This window comes from Polyodon spathula, chromosome 3, assembly GCF_017654505.1.
Source record: "Polyodon spathula isolate WHYD16114869_AA chromosome 3, ASM1765450v1, whole genome shotgun sequence".
Lineage (NCBI taxonomy): Eukaryota > Metazoa > Chordata > Actinopteri > Acipenseriformes > Polyodontidae > Polyodon > Polyodon spathula.
The window spans coordinates 89,565,567-89,586,103 of NC_054536.1; the positions used below are offsets into that span (position 1 = coordinate 89,565,567).

Genomic DNA, 20,537 nt, shown 5'->3' on the forward strand with positions numbered 1-20,537 from the left:
CTATAATAAAGTGATGTTTTTTATGGGAGGGGTTGCAATTGATTTTACTTCTTACTTTTGGGACTTGCTTCCCATAGGATGCCTCTTGTACTTCTTTTGAAGGATGGAGGAATTTAAAATGAGATTTTTGTACAGAGTACATCATTGCTGAGATTTATCATCAGTTTCTACTGGCTCCAAAGAGATTTGAAAGTAACTCACATTTACTCCTTTTACAATGGTTTGTACTTCTCATATATTTACTTGTATTAGATGGGGTTTAGCACACAGTGACAGCAGATAGTCAACTGTTGTCATTACAGTATAGAATCAATATCAAAGTGATGCTGACATAGCCACCAATGTACACAGGCCCTAAGTGTCGCTCATTTAAGTCTCCATTTTGAAGCTGTGTGTTCCTGATACTGGTATCATGTGAAGATGTTTTTTTTGTTGTTGTTTTTTAAACACTGCACAAGTTGTTTGTTACATTCTGGACTTTGTAATAAACAAAACAAGCATCCTAAGAAATGTTGCCAATTGTCCTGCAAAGGGTTTATTTACAGGCAAGCTATATACTTCAGGAGTAAGGGCCACAAGGCCCCCAAGCTAACAAGCTGTTGCAACCATCAAGAACCTGTGACGAAAGATTAGGTCAGTACTGTTTGACCAAACATGGTCAGGGAGGGTGGAAGAGGGTTACGAAATTTAAGTTTATTTTTCCATTTAAGTTTTAAGGAAGAATAAAAAAAGGATGCTATCCAGGATAAAGAAAATGATAAAGATGTTAATTTTATTTCTGTCTTCATGAAAACGAGTGTGTGTCCTGTAAAGGGTTAATTTACAGGCAAACTATATAGATCCGGAGTAAGGGTTATGATAGTTCAATAACGGTTATCTCAGTGTGTTGCAACCTTGTGTCCGTCTCCATGATTGTGTCCATAACAGTACAATATCCATTACTTATTGCACAATATGCCATTGATGCCAACAATTCATTAAATTCATGAAAGTACACCAATTCCTCAGCACCAGGTGTAACTGGATAAAAGCAAAAGGGGTGTAAAATACTAACAAAATACAGTTGTACAGATGTACAGTTTAAACTTAGTCTCTTTAAAGAATACCTCATTCATGTGCAGCTGTATCTGGTTTTTTTTTTTTGTCGTTGTTTTTGTTTTTTGTACCTCTTTTAGTAGCAAATTCTATAGGCCTCCATACATTACCAGTGTCATTACCAGGTAATGCAACAGAATATGTAAATTGGTACTGGTAATGGGGAGTGATTTTCCAGTTCAAAACACTAGCACAATAAAGAGTTCTTACATAGCATTTTGCATTCTGAATGGGTTTATCTAATGGGGTAAATTATCCATAAAGACCACTGACAAAACGAGGTTTCCAAGAAAAAAAATAAACTACAAATAATTAGTACACAATGCTGTTGAACGCTGCCCAAGATGCTAATTGTTTTAAGTCAGGAGAAAGACAGCTGAATGCTCGTCTTCTACATTTAAACCATGGATGATTGCTTTGGGATGAGTAGCTTTCGCCCACAAACAATAATAAATGTAAGTAATTTTCTGCTAAATTGGAATCTAACCACTTCCCGCATTGTCACTGAACACCTGCAGCTGGGCTGAATTTCAGCGCAACATTTCTCTGAGGTAAAACAGAGCGCTACTTCTGTCAACTCTTCTTTATTCTTGTACTCTTCCTTTCATTAGACTCCAGTAATAATGAGTCAGGCAGGCTAGTCAGTCATTAGGTGACACGCAAATGATACACTATGCAAAGTGTGCTTAATCAGCCTGAATAAATGAAATCACAGACTTGCATTATTACCTTCTATTTTACAAGCACCCGCTCAATGGCTCACAGCAGGTAGCTTTGTTAAAAGTAGCTTTGTAAAACCACGTTTGGGGCAGCTGTTTAAGATCACATGGTGCTGCTTTGCTTTTTTTTTCACCCTTGGAGATTCCAAAGGAGTAGAAGAGCGTCAGAATGTTTGCTGCAGTTCAGTAGAAACCTGACTTCACATTGTGATGGTTTAATGGTCCAGTGGGTCTGGAGAGATCCCAGCTCTGATTACTTCAGGGAAGCAAGTCACATCTCCAGATGGCTCCTAAAGTGATAGTACTCTTCCTCCTGAAAAATGTGTAATTTGTGCAGTCTTGGGCATCAAATCTGCTAACTGAGCAGGTCCTATAGGTCTGTACCAACATTTGAATAGCACATTAACCAGTCTGGTGAGGGGCAGCCTAGTACATACATGATGAGTGAAACATATTGAAGGTGTTTGCTAGTATTGCGGGTTCACGTATTACATTTAACAATTACAGTATGGAAGATTTGATCTACAGAGTGAATTTATGGTGTCTTCTGAGAAAAAGTATATTAAGGACTGTGCAAGCCGGCACATAACTATATACAATATATGAGTGCTTTGAGAGGCCCTGGTCTTGAAAGGTGCTACAAAAGCTCAATGTTGTTGCTGATGATCACTATGAGGTAATATTTTAAACAAAAAGAAATTCTTTGACTCACAACTTTCTCAAATTGTATAAGACTTCTAGTCGAAACATTTCCTATGAATGTTATCCGTTTCTTTTAGGAGGCAGTATGGTCAAAGTGCTGGGCTAGTCACTTAACCTCTTTGTGCTCCATTCTGTTCATGACATGTTAAATCAATATCCTATTGTAAGTGACTCTGCATATAATGCACAGTGCACAGCCTACCTCTATAAAGCGCTTTGTGATGGTGGGCCACTATGAAAGGTGCTACATAAAAATAAAGATATTATTATTATTCTTTTAGTACTGATACATATTCCAATATTGAGTCTTGTAGTATAGTATACATTGTATAGTTTATTCTTGCACATTATACATATTCATCACTGCAGACTTTCTATAATTCATAGTCAAAACAAATAATGTTTTCTGCACAGAGCTGACCTTGTAAACATGTCACAGTGTTTTTATTTGTGTCTATAATCAAACCCAATCATAGGTACAGTTTCACAGGGCAGGGGCAAGAGCTGCGTGGAGCATGGACCATAGAATTGAAATATTAGAGAAGTCCTGTGTGACTTAGAAAAGAGGGCAGGGTTTCCCCTTGGCTCGCAGAGAGCCGCCTCGGCAGAGGTGAGACTAAACCAATTGACTTAGTCAGGGGTCCCCTCTGACTCAAAGAGCTCCTTCCTGGCGGAGGACAAGGCCAGCAAGGCTGGGCCTCTGAGGTTGGGAAGTGAGCATCATGCCCCCAGAGGGAGATCGTTGCAGTGGTGGAGCAGCGTAGCAGAGGAGAAAGGGATGATGGAGGGAATTGAAATGTAAGATAGAGAATAAGGGCGTGACAGGGTTTGAATAGATAGTTTGACCGATATTTTGACGGGACAGAACAGGGGAGCAGCTCCTGCCCACACAAGTTTACAACACAATTAGCCATAGCCAAAGAGTTTTTGAAATTATGCAAATGAAAATGAAAATGGAAAGTAAACAGCACCAGCGTTGGATGCTGGATTTGAATAGATTCCAAAGTGATATATTCATCACGCTCTGCTGTGCCTAATCCTCATAAGTAGGTGTGGTGATTAGTAGTTCATCTCGAGCCTAGTGTTTTTACAGGAAATGGGTTTAAGAAAGCCCAGAAACTGAATGTGTTCTCCCTGGTCTAAGGGGCCATGGAAATATTGAATCCTTTCCTATTATATTATATAGGCGAGAGACCTGTGGGCCGCAAGTCACCTGTATGTCATGCTCATAGCATGAAGTCCCAGCTTAAACCTGCTGACACTGAACAGCTCAAGCATTCGTCTGTATTAAGTATTACTGAGTATTGTGCTGCAGTGCAATTAGGAAACAGAGCCACAGTGAGGCTACCACTGGCCACTTTTTGTTTTATAGCCGTTTTTTCTCACTGTGTTTTGTTTTGCATTTGTGTAATTGTGTACACTGTGTTTGCGTATATGCTCCCTCTAGCGATGGGCACCAACCACTGCAGCTGCCTGAGCGGCGTTTCAACACCAAAACCCTGTGTGTAACTCGTCTCTCAGCGGATTCCCACACAGTAGCAGAACACCCGTTACAATAAATATGTCTATGCTAGAAATAATCGTCACTGCATTTCCTACGTGCAGTTCTTCCAAACTAGAAACTATTCCTCATTATTAGGAAATTAGCTCTAAGCTTTCAGTTTAGCGAACAGCAGTGACCTCTGCTGGTAGGAAGGAGGCTGCGTTTCTAAGGAAGCTGCCACCAACGTTTCTATAGTAACTAGGCCTTCGAAATTGTTTCTGCATTGACAACAACAATATTGTACTTATAGCACCTTTCAAGACCAGGTCCTCTCAAAGCACTGAAATGATTCACTAAAAAATGGTCAGCAGTGTCTTTTGTATTCTATAAAAGTAACTATTCGACCTGGTGTTACAACTTGTCATCAAAAGCAACATTTACTGCATGCTACTCAGGAGAAGCATTGCAATAGTATATTATATTATAATTATTATTATAATATAGTATATTATTTAGTAATTAAAATTATATTATAATTATAATATTAATATTAATATTAAATAATAATAATTATTTCTTATTTATATAAATGCACCTTTATAAATATCGCAAAATTATTTATAGTAAAACTGAATTTTGGTAAAATAAATAAAATAAATAAAACATACAAAATATATTTTAACAGTTGGAATTAAAAATGCAATGACAGTAAAAGTAATAAGAATACCAATTTAAACAAATGAGTTTTGAGGCGGGATTTAAAAATAGACGGAGACTCAGAATCACAGATCTGTGATTCATGGAAGTGTGTTCCACAGCTTAGGAGCATTGGAGGAAAAAGCCCTGTCACCCACTGTGCGCAGTTTAGTCAGGGGAACAACCATAAGGCCGGCATCGGAGGACCACAAAGCACGACTAGGAGTGTAGGTGGTATCTAACTCAGAAATGTAAGAGGGAGAGGTACCTCTATTGGTTTTAAAAGTCAGCAGCAGGACTTTGTAGTCAATGCAGTATTTGACCGGTAACCAGTGTAATGATTTCAGTATGGGGGTTATGTGACCACCAGAGCGAGACCTCGTCAGCACCCTAGCTGCAGAATTCTGAACATACTGGAGCTTTTGAAGGGTATTCTTTGACACTCCAGTAAGTAAGGCATTACAATAGTCAAGCCTGGAGGATACAAACGTATGGACAAGCTTTTCTGCAGCAGACAGCGACAAGACGGGTCGCAGCCGAGCAATGTTCTTTAGATGGAAAAAGGATAACTTGGTAATATTCCTAACATGCGGCTCAAAGGTTAAGCTAGGGTCAAAAATGACCCTCAAGTTTCTCATTTTAGAATAAAACTCCATTAGCACCCTGTCAATGTCATGTTTTGACAACTGGATTTCCGCAGTTGATGCGGGGTTCCTAATAGCATTACTACAGTCTTGTCGCTGTTGAGCTGCAGAAAATTCTGTTTCATCCAGAGCTTAATGTCAGCAAAACGGTTGGTGAACACAGAAACAGCCAAGTCATTTTCTCTTTATCCAGCACACTCTTACAATGTATTATTGTGCTTTCAAAATCAGTCAAGTATTTTATTTGCTTTATTCACCAATTGATAAAGTGCTTCTTAGTTATTCTTCAGTTATTAACATGGTTCTAGTCCAATCTAATGAAGAACTGGTGAAAATCTTACGATATTGTAACGTGTGGAGTGAAGAAATCCTCTAGGTGGCAGTGTGGTATCATCTTTTTCACATCACACTACAGATATCAAAAACAGCAAAGTAATTTTTAAATGTTTTCACAAAGAATACTCATAGGGTATAGAAAAAAATAATGCCATAGCAGGTGGATACAGTGATCTGAACTGCCATTTGAATGTAACAAGCCCTCATATGCTGAAGTCTGTGTCCTGCAATCAAAAAAAGAACAAAGAAAATATTTACCTTGTTACTTTTTAAAATCTAATATTACCTGAATATTGTAACCTTCTGGTTATCACAATCTTCTCTGTCTCAAACCCTTTAAGGATACATACTAGAGTGATGTATACCAGCTGGTAACTAGTTTCAAACTGGCTTTAGCCCCAAGCATCCCACCTCCCCAAAAACTGTGTGTCGGAGCAATCTGATCTTAAAAGGCAATTGGTATAGGAATGGATGACCAGTTATCTTAACTAATGTATTGTTATTGTTATGTCACTTTGCATCATGGTCTGTTTCAGTCATCACAAGTGAGTAACTATTAAACTGCCAATCAGAAAGAAAAGATACCAAGCAACATACAGGAAAAGATCAATGCCTCTCTTTCCCCCTGTTATAGCAGGAACAGATAGAGCTACACCGTGCTAATTAATGTTGTATATGTTTATGTGAGCACAGGCATTCGGGCATCAAAAAAAAAAAAGTTTTTTGGGTGTGTTGGTTTAAAGAGTTTAGGGAATGATCCAACCATATACAGTATAAGCTGGCTTCCTTTGCCAGCCCCTCTCAGCGTGCTACATCGCTTTCTTCCTGTCTTAGTCTTTGACTTCTCGCCAAGCATTCTAATCTTCAATAGAAAGGCAGGGTAAGGTCTTAATAACAATAACCCTGTGTTAGATCAATCAGACTCCACTCACGAGCAAAGGTCTGTATAACTAACTTGTGGTTGTGCCAGGACAGTTTTTTTTAGTTGAATAGTTTGATAGACTCGGGGCCTAAGCACAGAGCACAAGGAGTTAACTTCTCAAACAGCCATCTAGGTGTAGGTTGAAAAGCTGAAGTTCAAGTAAAAACAAAAAACCCTCTGAATTGCATTATTCTTTATGCATCCCTTTTAGATATTAACCACACCAGCCTCTCCTACCAATCCGTCAGGTCTCCCTGCACCCTCTCCACTCCTCTACTGGCCCTGGTCATGCCTTCCCTCTACTCTCCATCCATGCCCGCTGCTTCTCTTCTCTCACCCCTCTGTGGTGGAACCAGCTACCGGAGAACTTCAGGACTGCTCCGTCTCTCACTGCCGTCTGCTGCCTCCTCAACGACACCTGTTTACACTGCACTTGTACATCTCTTGATCTGCCCTCCCACTGTGTGCTGTATTTGACTGACCAAGCCCCATGTTACTGGATCCTTACTATCCTTACACTATTGCACTACTTTTATGTCATTTTATATATACATTGTTGTAATCCGAACTCCAGGTGCACCAAAAGTGTAACCATTAACCTGCCTCTGGAAGAAATAAACATTTGCCTAATGATATTTTCTGGAGTAAATATAATATTTCTTTATTCCACATGGGGAAGACTGAATGGTTGGTGTAGCTGATGTGCTAGGAGTTCAGACATGATTCGGAGAGCTGCATTAAGACTGTAGGTGTGCTTTCAATACTGGGTGTACTGACTGAGCCAGTCAATCTACAGGCTTTGCAATAGTCTGCCAGAGGACATTAAGAATGCACAGTACTGTATGTTTTTAGATCTGATTGCAAAGCTGCCTATTTTTCCCATGCAGTAGATGGAGGGAATCTTCTGTTCTATTTAATATACTGTCTATTGTAGTTCAAAAAAAAAAAAAAAAAAAAAAAAAAAAAAACACACAACAAAACACAAGCTTTATTTTTAATTTTAATATTTGTTAATTTAATTATTTAAAAAGTTGGGGATAACAGGAACACTCTTTTAATGTAATGCTCATGGTCGTTGTATATTTAAATATAAATTATAGCTTTAACATATCATAAGTATATGTACAGTTACAAGGTTATTACAAAAGAGACACTGGTTATCATACACATTGAATAAAGTCCATCAATGGAATTGCCATTTCACACAGACCAGTTCACGCCACCTGAATGTCTGTATCTGTGGGTGTACAAACAGCACCAACTCACAGAACGACTTTACATAAACAAGCGTTTAATAAATTTCAGTGTAGGGGGTCTGACTGCAGTCAGAATAAACAATAAATAACATCCTATCTGCCAATAAATAATAGTCTTAATGCCCAAAGTTCAATATTTACAACATATGTGAATAATCTATGCCTTACCTTTGTGAAATATTATAATTGTGTATGCCTGGTAGGAACACAAACTGCTTTATTCACTGTACGGCATTATAGCAACTACTAGGGCACAACACATAGATTAACCAAACATCTTGTAAAAGCAATTAAACTTTTACTCTATACAATAATAGAAACGGGCCTGTGGCACACTATGTAGATAACCATTGCTCTACAACATTGCTGTTTTGTGAATTAATACTGGTAGTTATCTGAGAACAGAGGAAGCAGCACATTGATGTATATTTCCAGACCACAGTAGTTAATGATTCAATAATAACAATAATACAAATTATTATTACTACAATCGGCACAAACTGTTTTATGAGTAAAACGACTTTCAAAGGCTGCTATACGTCTTCTATTGTGGATGTATACTGAGCTGGAATAATGACTCAATTTTAGTGCATTCACTTACAATGCTGTGATAGAATAAATGAGAGAATCTTTGAAGTAACAACTACCAGCCTTCATGAAGATAAAACATTGCTAAAGCTGCCATCTCTTTTCTATAACTGTAAGCACAGTGACACTCAGCATTGCTCTCTAACATACACTAATTGTACACAGTGCTACAAACTAAGCAATTCTATTTTGCTCCAAAACAAGCTGTTTGTGTGTTATATGGTCACATTTAAATTCAACTTAAGGTCAAGTTTAACTTCAACATATCCCACAGAGCTCAAAATCAGATGACATTTGAAAAGAGGCTGCATTGTTGTATTTTGGCACAAAACACACTGACTCTGTTTTGAAGATGGAAAATTCCTTGGTCGATCCAGTGGTAACAAAAATATTGATTAAGTGGGAGAAGATGCTATGATTCTCTGACATGTCTCAATACTTCTGAGAGAATCTAATGGATTGAATTCCTTTTCTAAGGCAAAAAGTGAACAGTCTGAGTGTGTGCTTCTGTAATCTCTGGCAAACTTCTTTATAAGAAAATTAGCTTGTTAAAAAAATAACAAAAAACATATGTAATCCTATTCTAGTCTTCTTCTGCTGTCTGTATTGCCATGAAAGCCTTTTGAAAGTGTGCTCTGCAACATGGCAAAGTGTAGAACATTTACAGGAAGTAATTGCTGGAAATGTTATTCCTACTCGTCTAAATACATTTACATTTCTCGAACGTCTTTTTAAAGCACAGTTCAGTAATACACAACCTGCAAGCTGTGAATACATTATTCTCAGAAATATGTAAAATTTGTGTCGATTGAAATGTATTTCTGCCACCATTAAACTCTTCTGTCATTGATACACCTGAAGATTTACACTGAATTAAAAAATCATTTTATCCTGCAGCAGCACAATGTTGCAGGTCACAGGCACGTGACAATACATCATTAGAGGTAATAAGAAATGTCTAAGCCCTAAGCCACCGCTGACACTATCATGGGAATCATGTCAGCGATGACACAGAAGTTTGCACCATGCTAGTGTTATGGAATGTTATGGTTTTATCTGGAGACTGAAACCCATAACTTAACCTGTACACATAAAGGACTAACATGGAGCTTCTTTTCATACATTTGAGAACAAATCTTATGGGGTTCATTTACAACAGTCAATACTAATATATTTAGGTACTGTATTTTTTAAATTCATAAGCTTTTTTTGCATTACCTCTTTTAATCCTACTAATCCACAGATATATAGAGATAAAGACAAATGATCCAGTGCTCTGTGGCCATATATTCTTTAGTATAAAATCTGTGCTACTGAAACTGGGATATCCCTAAGCACTTCTTTCAAAACTGTATTTTTTGATGGTTAAACAGTTGATAACTGTTCTATAGTTATGATAATTAATGTAAAAAGAAACACACACACACACATTAACAATCTATTTGTGTAATGGCATATCCTACTGTGATATATATAGCAGAGATATACTGTAATGTTATACTTCCCTCCAACTGCACTAGCAGTACTACATTATTATTACAATGCGTTATATTTGTGAACATTGTCAGCCATCTAGAGTATGTAAAAAACGTAAGAATCATTCTCCACCACTGCCATGACATGTCTGTCAGTTACTTCATTCACTAATGTGAGCCCAGGCTCCAGATTTGTTCAATCCACTGCACAGAGTTTAACATGAATCCACTGCAGTCAGGGTTCACTGTGCTTTTGTGTCACCACAAAGTTACTGTGCATATACTCTTAACAGCAAAGTGTTACAAACCCGTTCTTACTGATATATAACCAGCCTGGTGTTCATGCCATATTAAAAATGTGTGTATATATATATATATATATATATATATATATATATATATCATCATCATCTTCAGCTTTTTTTCAATCCACTGCTGGATGAAGGCCTCCTCAAGATTCTGCCACACAAGCCTGTCTGCTGCGTCCCTCATCCACGTTGCTCCTCCGTGTTTCCTAATTTCATCTTGCCGTCTTCCTGGAGGTCTTCTTCTTGGTTGCTTTACACCTCTTGGGATCCAGTCTAGTATCTCCTGGGTCCAGAGACGGTCTGTTCTTCTTGCTACACGCCCGGCACACGGCCTTTTCAGTTTTTTTCGCTTTTATAATAACATTGCTTACTTTTGTTTGCGCTCTTATCCATTCCTTCCTTTTTATGTCTCTTCTTATTATTCCCAGAATGCATCTTTCCATACACCGTTGAGTCGATTGTAATTTTTGAGTAATTTATATATATATATATATATATATATATATATATATATATATATATATATATATTGCATGTTTTTACTCTGATGGATTATGAGCATCAACAATTTACTCAAAGCCTTCACTAGTGTTTTCTACTATTATAACAACCTTGACTTGCATAAAGAAGGGAAAACATTACACACACACACACACACACACACACACACAGAATGCTCCTGTGGGTGTTGACTACAGTCGAGGCTCCAGAGAGAGAGACAGTCCGAACAGTGTCTGCTGATTGTCTATAATGTGTAAGTGGTGAATGAACGTCTTCACGTCCTGGTGGTTCTGTGTTCCGTCATGTCCTGTGTCGACAAGAGATTTTGTCAGTTAACAGCTGCTATTTATTATAGAAATAGAAGCAGAAAGATGAGAGACACACATTATACATAACAGAACATGAAACTATGCACTTCTAAATAAACATAACCATCAGCGGCAACATCAGAACACAGATTTTTACTTCTTTAGTTGTGGCAGTTGTATGAGATTAAAGTAGTTTATTTCACATATGTAATAGTTCTGTTTTGCCACTAGATGGCATCCAATACGCAGCATTTGTATCACATTTACATCACTATCATGAAACCATACCAACAAAATCCACAGAGGAAAGAATCCCACTACACTGGCATTGTAATTGCAAACTGTTAACCCTCTCCTATGTTTCAACAGTACCGATTCTATTTTCCACATAAGTATGTGACTGAGAAATCTAAAACACAGATTCCTGTTGATCGACTTCATGTAAGGATATGCTTGTATTTATACCATTCCAATATCTAGTTATTCTTTCCAAACAGATCTGGCTTTCCAGTACCTGCACATGCAATCTACATGGCATAACTAATAACATAGAAAAACCTAGCTAGAACTAGTGGCATGAAATGTTAGCATATTTCTGTCATGACACTCATGGGAATTTCTAATGCAAAAAAGCTTCTATAAACCACTGAACCAGTTGTAGAAACAAGCTTAAAAAAATAAACTGCATGTATCTGTTTAAATGCTTACACTGCTGTATTATTAATAAAAACACTTTACTGCTACTTAAATGTAAACCAGACATTTAAGGTATGTTTTAACATTTTAAACAGTCCTGGAGACGTTTTAAAAATGTCCTGCATTCTGCATTTTAAAACCTCAAAGTACTTCAGCTTTACCTGCTCTTTCTCGGCTAACATCCAAACAATGTGAAGCTGTATGTAGCCAAGGTGCGCAAGAGGCATTATCTTTTAACCACACCTAGGTAACCTAACCCCCTAAAAGAGTACTGAGCTGCTAAGACATTTAATACTTAATGTTAGATAACAAGGCCTCTTTCACAGATTTTGGCTACTGCCTGCTGTACACTAGGTGGCCATGCGATCGTACAGTTCTCCGAGTTCATGGATAAACTTTAAGGCAAGTCTCAGCCTGTTGGATGGCATGGAGTTCAATGCAAAGCAGGGTGGTTTTCTCCCTATGGAAGCTGGGGGAGCACACTGTGAGGGTTCCATCTGGAAGACGGGCCGCCTTGTCTAATAAAGTGTATTAGATCTCGCGTGGATGAGACCGCTCCACCCCCGGGGTAAAACCCACAGACTTGCAATGTAAAGCACCAATGTTTGTCACAAGGTGCTTGTCTAATAAAAAATGAGATGGTGTTCACTTTTACACTTTTTTTTTACTGCAGCCATGCTATAAAATAACACTGCAAGACCCTTACTGGTCTTTCTGAATAGGACCCCTAGTCTTTTGGTCTTATATATAAACATGTTTGGCATGTACAGGTTGAGATGAACAACTAAATATATTGCATGCAAAAGCTATACTGGGAGTTGTTTTATATTTGTCATGTAAAATGGTATGGCACAGTTCAAAAAAATATTGATAAGATTTTCATTATTATTGTCTCTTGAAATCAGAGGGAATACCTACCTAGCTGGTCAGTCCGGCAGTGTCTGAGGAGACGAACAGTGTCTGCAATCATGTGCTGTGTGAAGAAGAAAAAAAAGAAAGCACGCTCCTTGTGGATCCAGTTACATACCTACACTTCTACTTGGTAAGACAGATATTTAATTGGTAAGGCAGCTATTTAAAATAATAACTACATCACAATGAAAATATCTGCATACTGTATGGACATTATTGTTTAGTCTGGCAAGTGAAAATTAACATTACAGGTAAATCTCCTGCTGAAAAGGCCATGAATGAAGTAACCCAAGGCACACCCAAAATTGTTACTATTTCTACTCTTGATCTGGAAGAGACTGTGCTATTATACCGCTTTCTCTTAATTAAAGCAAGTCCAGTCTTGACAGCTCAGTTTTCTATTTTACTCAAACATTGGAATTATTCACCCTCCTGTTTCAACTACACCATATATGTCACAGTTTGGTTCTTCATTGCCAAGATCCTATAATAAAGTATTTTTGCAGATTAGTATATATTGTATTTCGTATCAGCACTCACCTAGTATCTCACAAAAGTAAAGCACTTTTTACACAGTACCATACCTCATGTGGCACTCCTTTTTGTTAAATAGGCTGTTACCTGTACAGAGTTCTGTCCATAGGTTGTTAACGAGCCACAGTTAACACATTTTAACAGCCTATTATCCCTGGGAGGACTGTACTGATTCATAAGCAATGGACAACCTCACAAACCCCGCCTAAGCCACTATTCAGACCTAATCTACATTTTTAAGAGAGACAATTAAATTAATTTTAAAATATAATAGCAGATTTACAATAGATTTCATGGTACACAATAACACCTTAAAGGGGGGTGATTTTACTACAATATGTTTTAGCAGTCTGCTGACATAGAGCAGCTCTCTACTGGCAACTATAGGGTTGGCATTGGAATGAAATCAATAGTGTGTCTCACTGCACTTACATTGGTTTACAAATAAGCTACCGACAAAGACATCCACTACAACAGCATGTGAAGGAATATGATTACACGTAAATGAGATAATAATTCAAAATTATGAAGTCATGGTTTTTAATTGTTAAATAAGCAGTGTTTACTTACCAGCTTTTCAAAGTTGACTAGGTTATCTAGAAAAGTTTTGTTTCCCTCGTGGATAAAGGTGACATCTAAAAAAAACAATAGTATGCTGGTCAGTATGCTGTGCTGGTATCTACTAAAGACACTGCTACTCACATGCACACCCTGCAGGATGAATACAAGAGCAATCTGAAAGCAGCTTCTAGTAAAAGCAGGTCATTTTTTCCCGGACATACAGTATGCCTTCTGCTAACTTTATTAAAAAAAGGTTTCTTTATAAATATATTATATATATATATATATAGATATATATATATATATATATATATATTTCTAGAAAGTCTACACCCCTTTAACTTTTTTCACATTTAGTTGTGTCCAAAAAAGTTTTTATTGAGAAAAAAATGATATGTTAAAAATACAAACCCGAAAGATCATAATTGAATAAGTCTCCACCCCCATGAGTTAATACTTGGTGGAAGCACCTTTGGCAGCAATTACAGCTGTGAGTCTGTTGGGATATGTCTACAACCAACTTTGCAAACCTAGATTTGGCAATATTTGACCATTCCTCTTAACAAAACTGGGCCACTCAAGAACATTTACCTTTTTGTTCCTTAGCCACTCCAGTGTAGCTTTGGCTGTGTTATTTGGGTCATTGTCATGCTGAAAGGTGAACTTTTTTCCCAGTTTCAGCTTTCTTGCAGAGGGCAACGGGTTTTCCTCAAGGACTTCTCTGTACTTTGCTCCATTCATTTTCCTTTCTGTCCTGACAAGTGCCCCAGTCCCTACCAATGAGAAATATCCCAATAACATGATGCTGCCACCATCATGCTTCACAGTAGGGATGGTGTTCTTTGGTTGATGCGCTGCGTTGGGTTTGCGCCAAACAACACTTTGCATTTAGGCCAAAAAGTTCCATTTTAGTTTCGTCAGACCGCAAAACTTTTTGCCATATGGCTACAGAATCTCCTGAGTGTTTTTTTGCATACTTCACATGGGATTCAAGGTGGGCTTTCTTGAGTAATGGCTTCCTTCTTGCCACCCTACCATACAGGCCAGATTTGTGGAGTGCTTGTTGTCACATGCACACTTCGACCAGTCTTGGCCATAAAAGCCTGTAGCTCTTGCAAAGTTGCCACTGGCCTCTTGGTAGCCTCTCTGATCGGTCTCCTTCTTCCTAGGCCTGATCTAGGCAGGGTCTTGGTGGTGCCATACACCTTCCACTTCTGAATAATCTTCTTGACTGTGTTCCAAGGGAAAGTCAAGGCCTTTGACATTTTTTTATACCCATCCCCTGATCTGTGCCTTTCAACAGCTTTGTCCCGGAGTTCTTGAAATGCACTACCCAACAGAGGGAACCTACAGGAACTGCTGAATTTATCCTGAAATCACGTGAATCACTACAATTTAGAACAGGTGGAGGCCACTTAACTTGGTGTGTGATTTTGAAGGCGCGATTGGTTACACCTAAGCTAATTTAGGATTGTTACAAGGGGAGTGGACATTTATCCAACCAAGCTAGTTCAGTTTTTATTTTTAATTAATTTTCAACAAATTTCTAGGTTTTTTTTTTCCATTTGGAAGTTGTGGGGTAGGATGTGTAAGTAAATGAATAAAAAAAATAATGAATGCATTTTAATTCCAGGTTATAAGGCAACAAAAGGAGAACATTTTGAAAGGGGGTAGACTTTCTATATGCACTGTGTGTGTGTGTGTGTATATATATATATATATATATATATATATATATATAATATATAAATATATATATATATATATATATATAACCTATATTATAAAATGGAGTTACAGAATGTTTCCAGGTTCGTTTCTGGATAGCTATATAGCATCTATTTGTTTTTTTTATACAAAATGAGAAGAACATCTCATTTTATACATTGCAGTGGTATTAATCTACTTCAAATTAAGTCAATCAACACTTTCATGGTTTGCCCTGTTATTAATTACTTTAACAAACTTACAAGCCTATGTTTTTTTTTTCTTTTGTCACGTTTACAGGTGTAATTCACAGGTGTAATTGGAGAAAGTTAAGGACTTCAATGATTGGATCAGCAGCCGTACAGACGTGTGGCTGTGCATCTTTATTTCTTTAGAGGTGAGCAACTTCATATATCCTTACAAAAAAAAAAGTCTCCCTTCTTTTAAAATGTTGCATCTAGCATTACAAAATACTCAATAGTGTGAAGTTAAGAAATACTGAAAGAAAATCATTTCGATGTTGAGAAGAGATCTATATTACTCAAGGTGGTCTCTGAAGCTCAGTCTGTTTTACAGTTCTACAGGACAACCACACATTTCCTGAATTTGAAATATAGTTTTGTAGTTTTGGCAGCACCACAGTGGCAGATTAAAAAAAAAAAAAAACGTTACACAAATATTCAAAGCAGGTCAAACAAACAGTTTTATCTAGTTACCTTTCAGTAGAAGAGGCATGAAAGGGATTTTTGGAGGTTTCATTTTTCTGAAGGCATCTCTGTAGGCTTTGTGGTTTAGCGAAGGGTCCTGTAAGGACATGCATTGCTTAAAAATCAACAGCCCAGGAAAGGCTTTATTATATAAAGACCAGAAGGACTGCTATTTCTGATCTGCTACACTGTACACATTTACAAAACACACAAATATACACCTTAAAAGGAGAGATCTCTCTTTTTATATCTCTCTCTCTTTCTCTCTAAGTAGGATAACAATTACATTTAAGGCTGCTGCTCTAATATGAAGAAACACAGCTTAAAAGCAAGATTATTTTTCTTCATGTTGCCTTTTTTTCGGTTGTGTACCACAGCTTCACCAGCCTACATGTGCTGTGGCACCACCGGATATGCCACATTTCCAATGGAGTAATGCTTAAAATAATAATCTTTATTTTTATATCGTGCCTTTCATAGTGGACCACCATCACAAAGCACTTTACAAGATACAAGACTAGGGTGTGTGAACTATACATCAGCTGCAGAGTCACTTACAAGAACGCCTCACCCGAAAGATGGACTTGCTCAGGCTCACAGAATGAGTCAGTGGCTGAGCCGGGATTTGAAGCTGCTGGTTACAAGCCTGGTTCTTTAACCACTGGACCACACAGCCTCCTATATTATGATGGCCCTTGTGGCAAACTTAATATTATATTAATGGAATTCTATGGGGGGCTACTGGTCTCTACCAGGAGCAATTATAATTTTAGAGGGGTTTAATTTTGTGACACCTGGATTATTCATTTTTAATATAAATGACTTACTGTTAATGTTTCAAGTTCTGAAAACATCTTCCTAAATTTTCCAGGAACTTTCTGAAAATAAGAAAAAGTAAAAGAAATAAATCCTCTAATAAATTCAGTATCATAACTAATTGAAAGCATTAAAAAGGGAACATTCCTGGAGTGCACAACAAGATAAACAACTATAAAAAGTCCTGTCTAGGTCAATTTCAAGTAGAGCAGGGTCACTGTTTAATTTTTGCGGCCAGCAGTTCAGTTATTAGAAAAGGCTGATAATACACATGTAGCTTTACAGTCATCTGGACATTGTATTTAAAATGAATCATTTTAGTTATTATTAAGAGGAGAAATATGTGGGTTGAAGTGAGTTCTGACCAAAACAGAGAGACTTGAATTAGTGCCTATCATATTTATTATTAAATTACAAAAATATGACCCATAGGCCAAAAAGATAAATAAAATAAACAATAAAAAACCTTACCTCCCACGTCTGGCTGAGCCGACTCACAGCTACATTATTGAGTCCCATTATGATGGCAAAAAAGGAGTTAACATTCCGCTGAGCTCTGCAACTGAACAGTGTTAAAAGCTATTTCAGAGACAGCACATATACCAACATGCACAGAATCAGAAATCCCTGCAGCTCTGTGATGTAAGCACGGAGCAAGCCCATGGCATGATGAAAGGTCATCATCCCCTTTCCTCTACCAAATACATTAAAACATGATGGGAACATTGAATTCAAATGAATTCTGAAAAAGTAAAAAAAAAAATCTATCTATACAGGAGTTTCATCACACTCTCTATTCTACTCCCATCTGAATGCAAGCAACCCATGATGTGGAACATTATCAACGAATAACATCCCATTGGTATGGGCCATTATTGGTATGTATCCACTACAGGGTGATAGCAGTGATTCAGTGGGCTAAACAATATTCTCAGCCAAGCCACACACACGTCAGAGTTGAGAATCATTAAGTGAAATAGAAGTGGGTGCTACAGTATTACAGTTGTTGGGTGATATTAAGACTTTTTCTGCTACAAGTACAGAATGTGCACTGAATTACCTACAGTACTGATCATCCATAAACAATAAGTGATAATGACTACCTGCACTTGCTAGCACTTAATGGGTTGATAACAATCACCTTTTTCAGGGTGAACCATTTTATTATTACCTGGACAGCTCCACTGTCTTTTGTGATTCCATATTTCACTTCCAAATTTGAAGGACAATTCTGCTTTTGTCTATGGGTCATGGTCTTGTCTATGGGTCATATTTACTTGCTATTTTCACAATTAATTTCTAAGAATCGAGATTTAATTTACATTAGATCAGAGCTATTTTTGATCCAGTGCCGTTTGGTGACATATGGCTCATTTGTGTGAGTGCATGTGTGTTTGTGTGTGGGGGTAGAGCTGTGCCTGCGTGTTACAGTTGGGACTGTCGTGGCGTGAATGATGGAGGGGGTACCCTGTGTGGATGAAGTGAACTGTGTGATATACATTCATGTGACTGTGTTGACCTGGACCTACTGCTATATATCTACACGGTGCACCCACTAGGTGTGTGGTGGTGGCCCTTGCTATGATGGCAATTCGTGACTGGTGGAGGTTGAGGCCTTTAGAATTGAAGATCACAGATTCCAATCTGTGTATTTAGTGGAAAGGCCTACACTACGCTCCCTGGTACCAAGGTCCCAGCACAGTGTGAAAGCACAGCAATGTTCCGGGTGCCCTGGTTAAAAGTTAAAAAGGCATGTTCAACACAGTGTCTGGTTGGACTGTTATAGGTTTGGTGGTCTGAGTTACAGTCCACATCACAGAACGCTATCTAACATAAGAGATGTTAACTGCCAAGCTCAGACTTAATTCTCATAAGACATTTTCATAATTGAATTTTTGCCTATCAAGGTTATCGAAATCAAACATCCAACAGTACATGAAAGTCTCCTAAGTATATGGTTGTTAAAATCTATTGGAGGGCATTGTTTTAATGATTAAAACAACTCTGGTATTTAGATCCACTTCCATTCGACTCAATTGAATAGACCCTTAAAACCTATAAAAAAATAAGCAATTCTTGCACATTTGCTGGGAAATGTTTGCAAATTTAACAGAACATTACTGGTAAGGAGAACTTCATTATTGTGGAGGAAGAGTCAAAAAGGTCTATTTTAATGATCTACACGGTGGCAGATTTTACATTTTCTACAATCCTTATTTCATTGTATCTTTCTTTATGTTAACAAGCGGGTCAACAAATCTCCCCCTGGGGGAAACATAATATAGAGTGGCAGTATTTAGATCTACCACTCTTTAGATAAATAATATACAGCTCTGGCCAAAAGTTTTGCATCACCCTACAGAATTAACTCATTTTGCTTTGTCGAATGAAACCTGCTGAATAATGTTATGTTAACACATGTTAGTTTCTTTGATTACATGATTTATTTTATTTTTTAAATTTTTTGTCAAATACTAAAATTTTAGATCATAAACTGAGAAGTATGAATGATCAGTAATGGGACAGACTGAGGTCAGTGTGTAAAAGGACAGCGTGACAAATAGAAAAACAAAAAGGTCACTACATACTGAGCTGCGATCTTTATGAACTTCTTGACCAGCTGCACTCGTTTGCAGAGCGGACTGCAAAGGAGTATTTCCGTCATCACCCAGAGCTGAACCTCGTTACACCTCTGGAGAAGCAGGTCTAGGCTGACAGTATTCCTCCCACTGCCCTGCCTGCTGAAAGTGTAGTAAATCAACTCTTGCTAAAATATATAAAAACAGAGACACATGTATTTATTAATAAGACAGACAATAAACTGTCAATTTCCAACACGCTGTCTCTCATGGCTTTGGCACAAATGTCATTTCTAGTACAGAGGCCAATGGTTTACTGCAAGATTTATTGCATCAATCAGGCTTACGAGTACTTCATTTTATTCTCTTCTTTTCTTCAGTTACTGACAATGCAATTTAGAAAAACAGTCAGTAAGTTCAAATGTATTTGTGTAATAGCACCAGAAGGATCTAATAAAAAGGCAAATATATTTTATCTTATAAAATAAGCGCTCAGTATTATTTGGTTGATGTTCAATATGTAAAATAAACAGGAGATGACAATGTATGGTTAATTGAAAGGATCTTAACAGTATTGGATAAAGTTTTTGTTTCCTTTGTTTTCAAAACCAATTTCACAACTGTCTAGAAGCCCCAGAAGTAGACAGAGATCTGGTGCATTTTCACCCAGTCAGTGCCTGTCGGTTTCTCCTTGTGGGTCGATCTTGCATATCTATATATCTATTTATGGAATATATATCTTGAAATTCAGTGCAGAGGGCCCAAAACAAAAGTGTAGTCACTGTACTGGCTATTACTGTTACTGACACTCATAAAATATTCGGAAGCATATGAATATAGAAGACGGTACCTCATGAATGGCGTTGAACAGATTCCAGTCGAAGTTGGTCAATGCGAGAGCCACGTCCCAGGTATTCATTCCCAGCATTCTGACAGCTCTGTGCTGCATCTCCTCATTGTCAGTGAATGGGTTCTGGATTACAGCAAGTACA

The 20,537-nt window shown here is 37.6% G+C and overlaps 1 protein-coding gene across 3 annotated transcripts in view; it reads right to left on the bottom strand.

Annotated features, from left to right (window-relative positions):
- Positions 1 to 10,841: 10,841 nt before the first annotated feature.
- Positions 10,842 to 20,537, bottom strand: part of rapgef5a (Rap guanine nucleotide exchange factor (GEF) 5a) — a 72,058-nt gene continuing 62,362 nt past the window's right edge. For all 3 annotated transcript variants that reach the window (XM_041246305.1, XM_041246304.1, XM_041246306.1), the window contains 8 exons: positions 20,396 to 20,518; positions 19,555 to 19,733; positions 17,438 to 17,528; positions 16,978 to 17,028; positions 16,160 to 16,247; positions 13,746 to 13,810; positions 12,648 to 12,702; positions 10,842 to 11,032 (listed from right to left, as the gene is read on the bottom strand). In XM_041246305.1, coding sequence (XP_041102239.1) covers positions 10,917 to 11,032; positions 12,648 to 12,702; positions 13,746 to 13,810; positions 16,160 to 16,247; positions 16,978 to 17,028; positions 17,438 to 17,528; positions 19,555 to 19,733; positions 20,396 to 20,518 — 768 coding nt within the window. In that variant the 3' untranslated portion in view covers positions 10,842 to 10,916. The remainder of the gene's footprint in view (positions 11,033 to 12,647; positions 12,703 to 13,745; positions 13,811 to 16,159; positions 16,248 to 16,977; positions 17,029 to 17,437; positions 17,529 to 19,554; positions 19,734 to 20,395; positions 20,519 to 20,537) is intronic.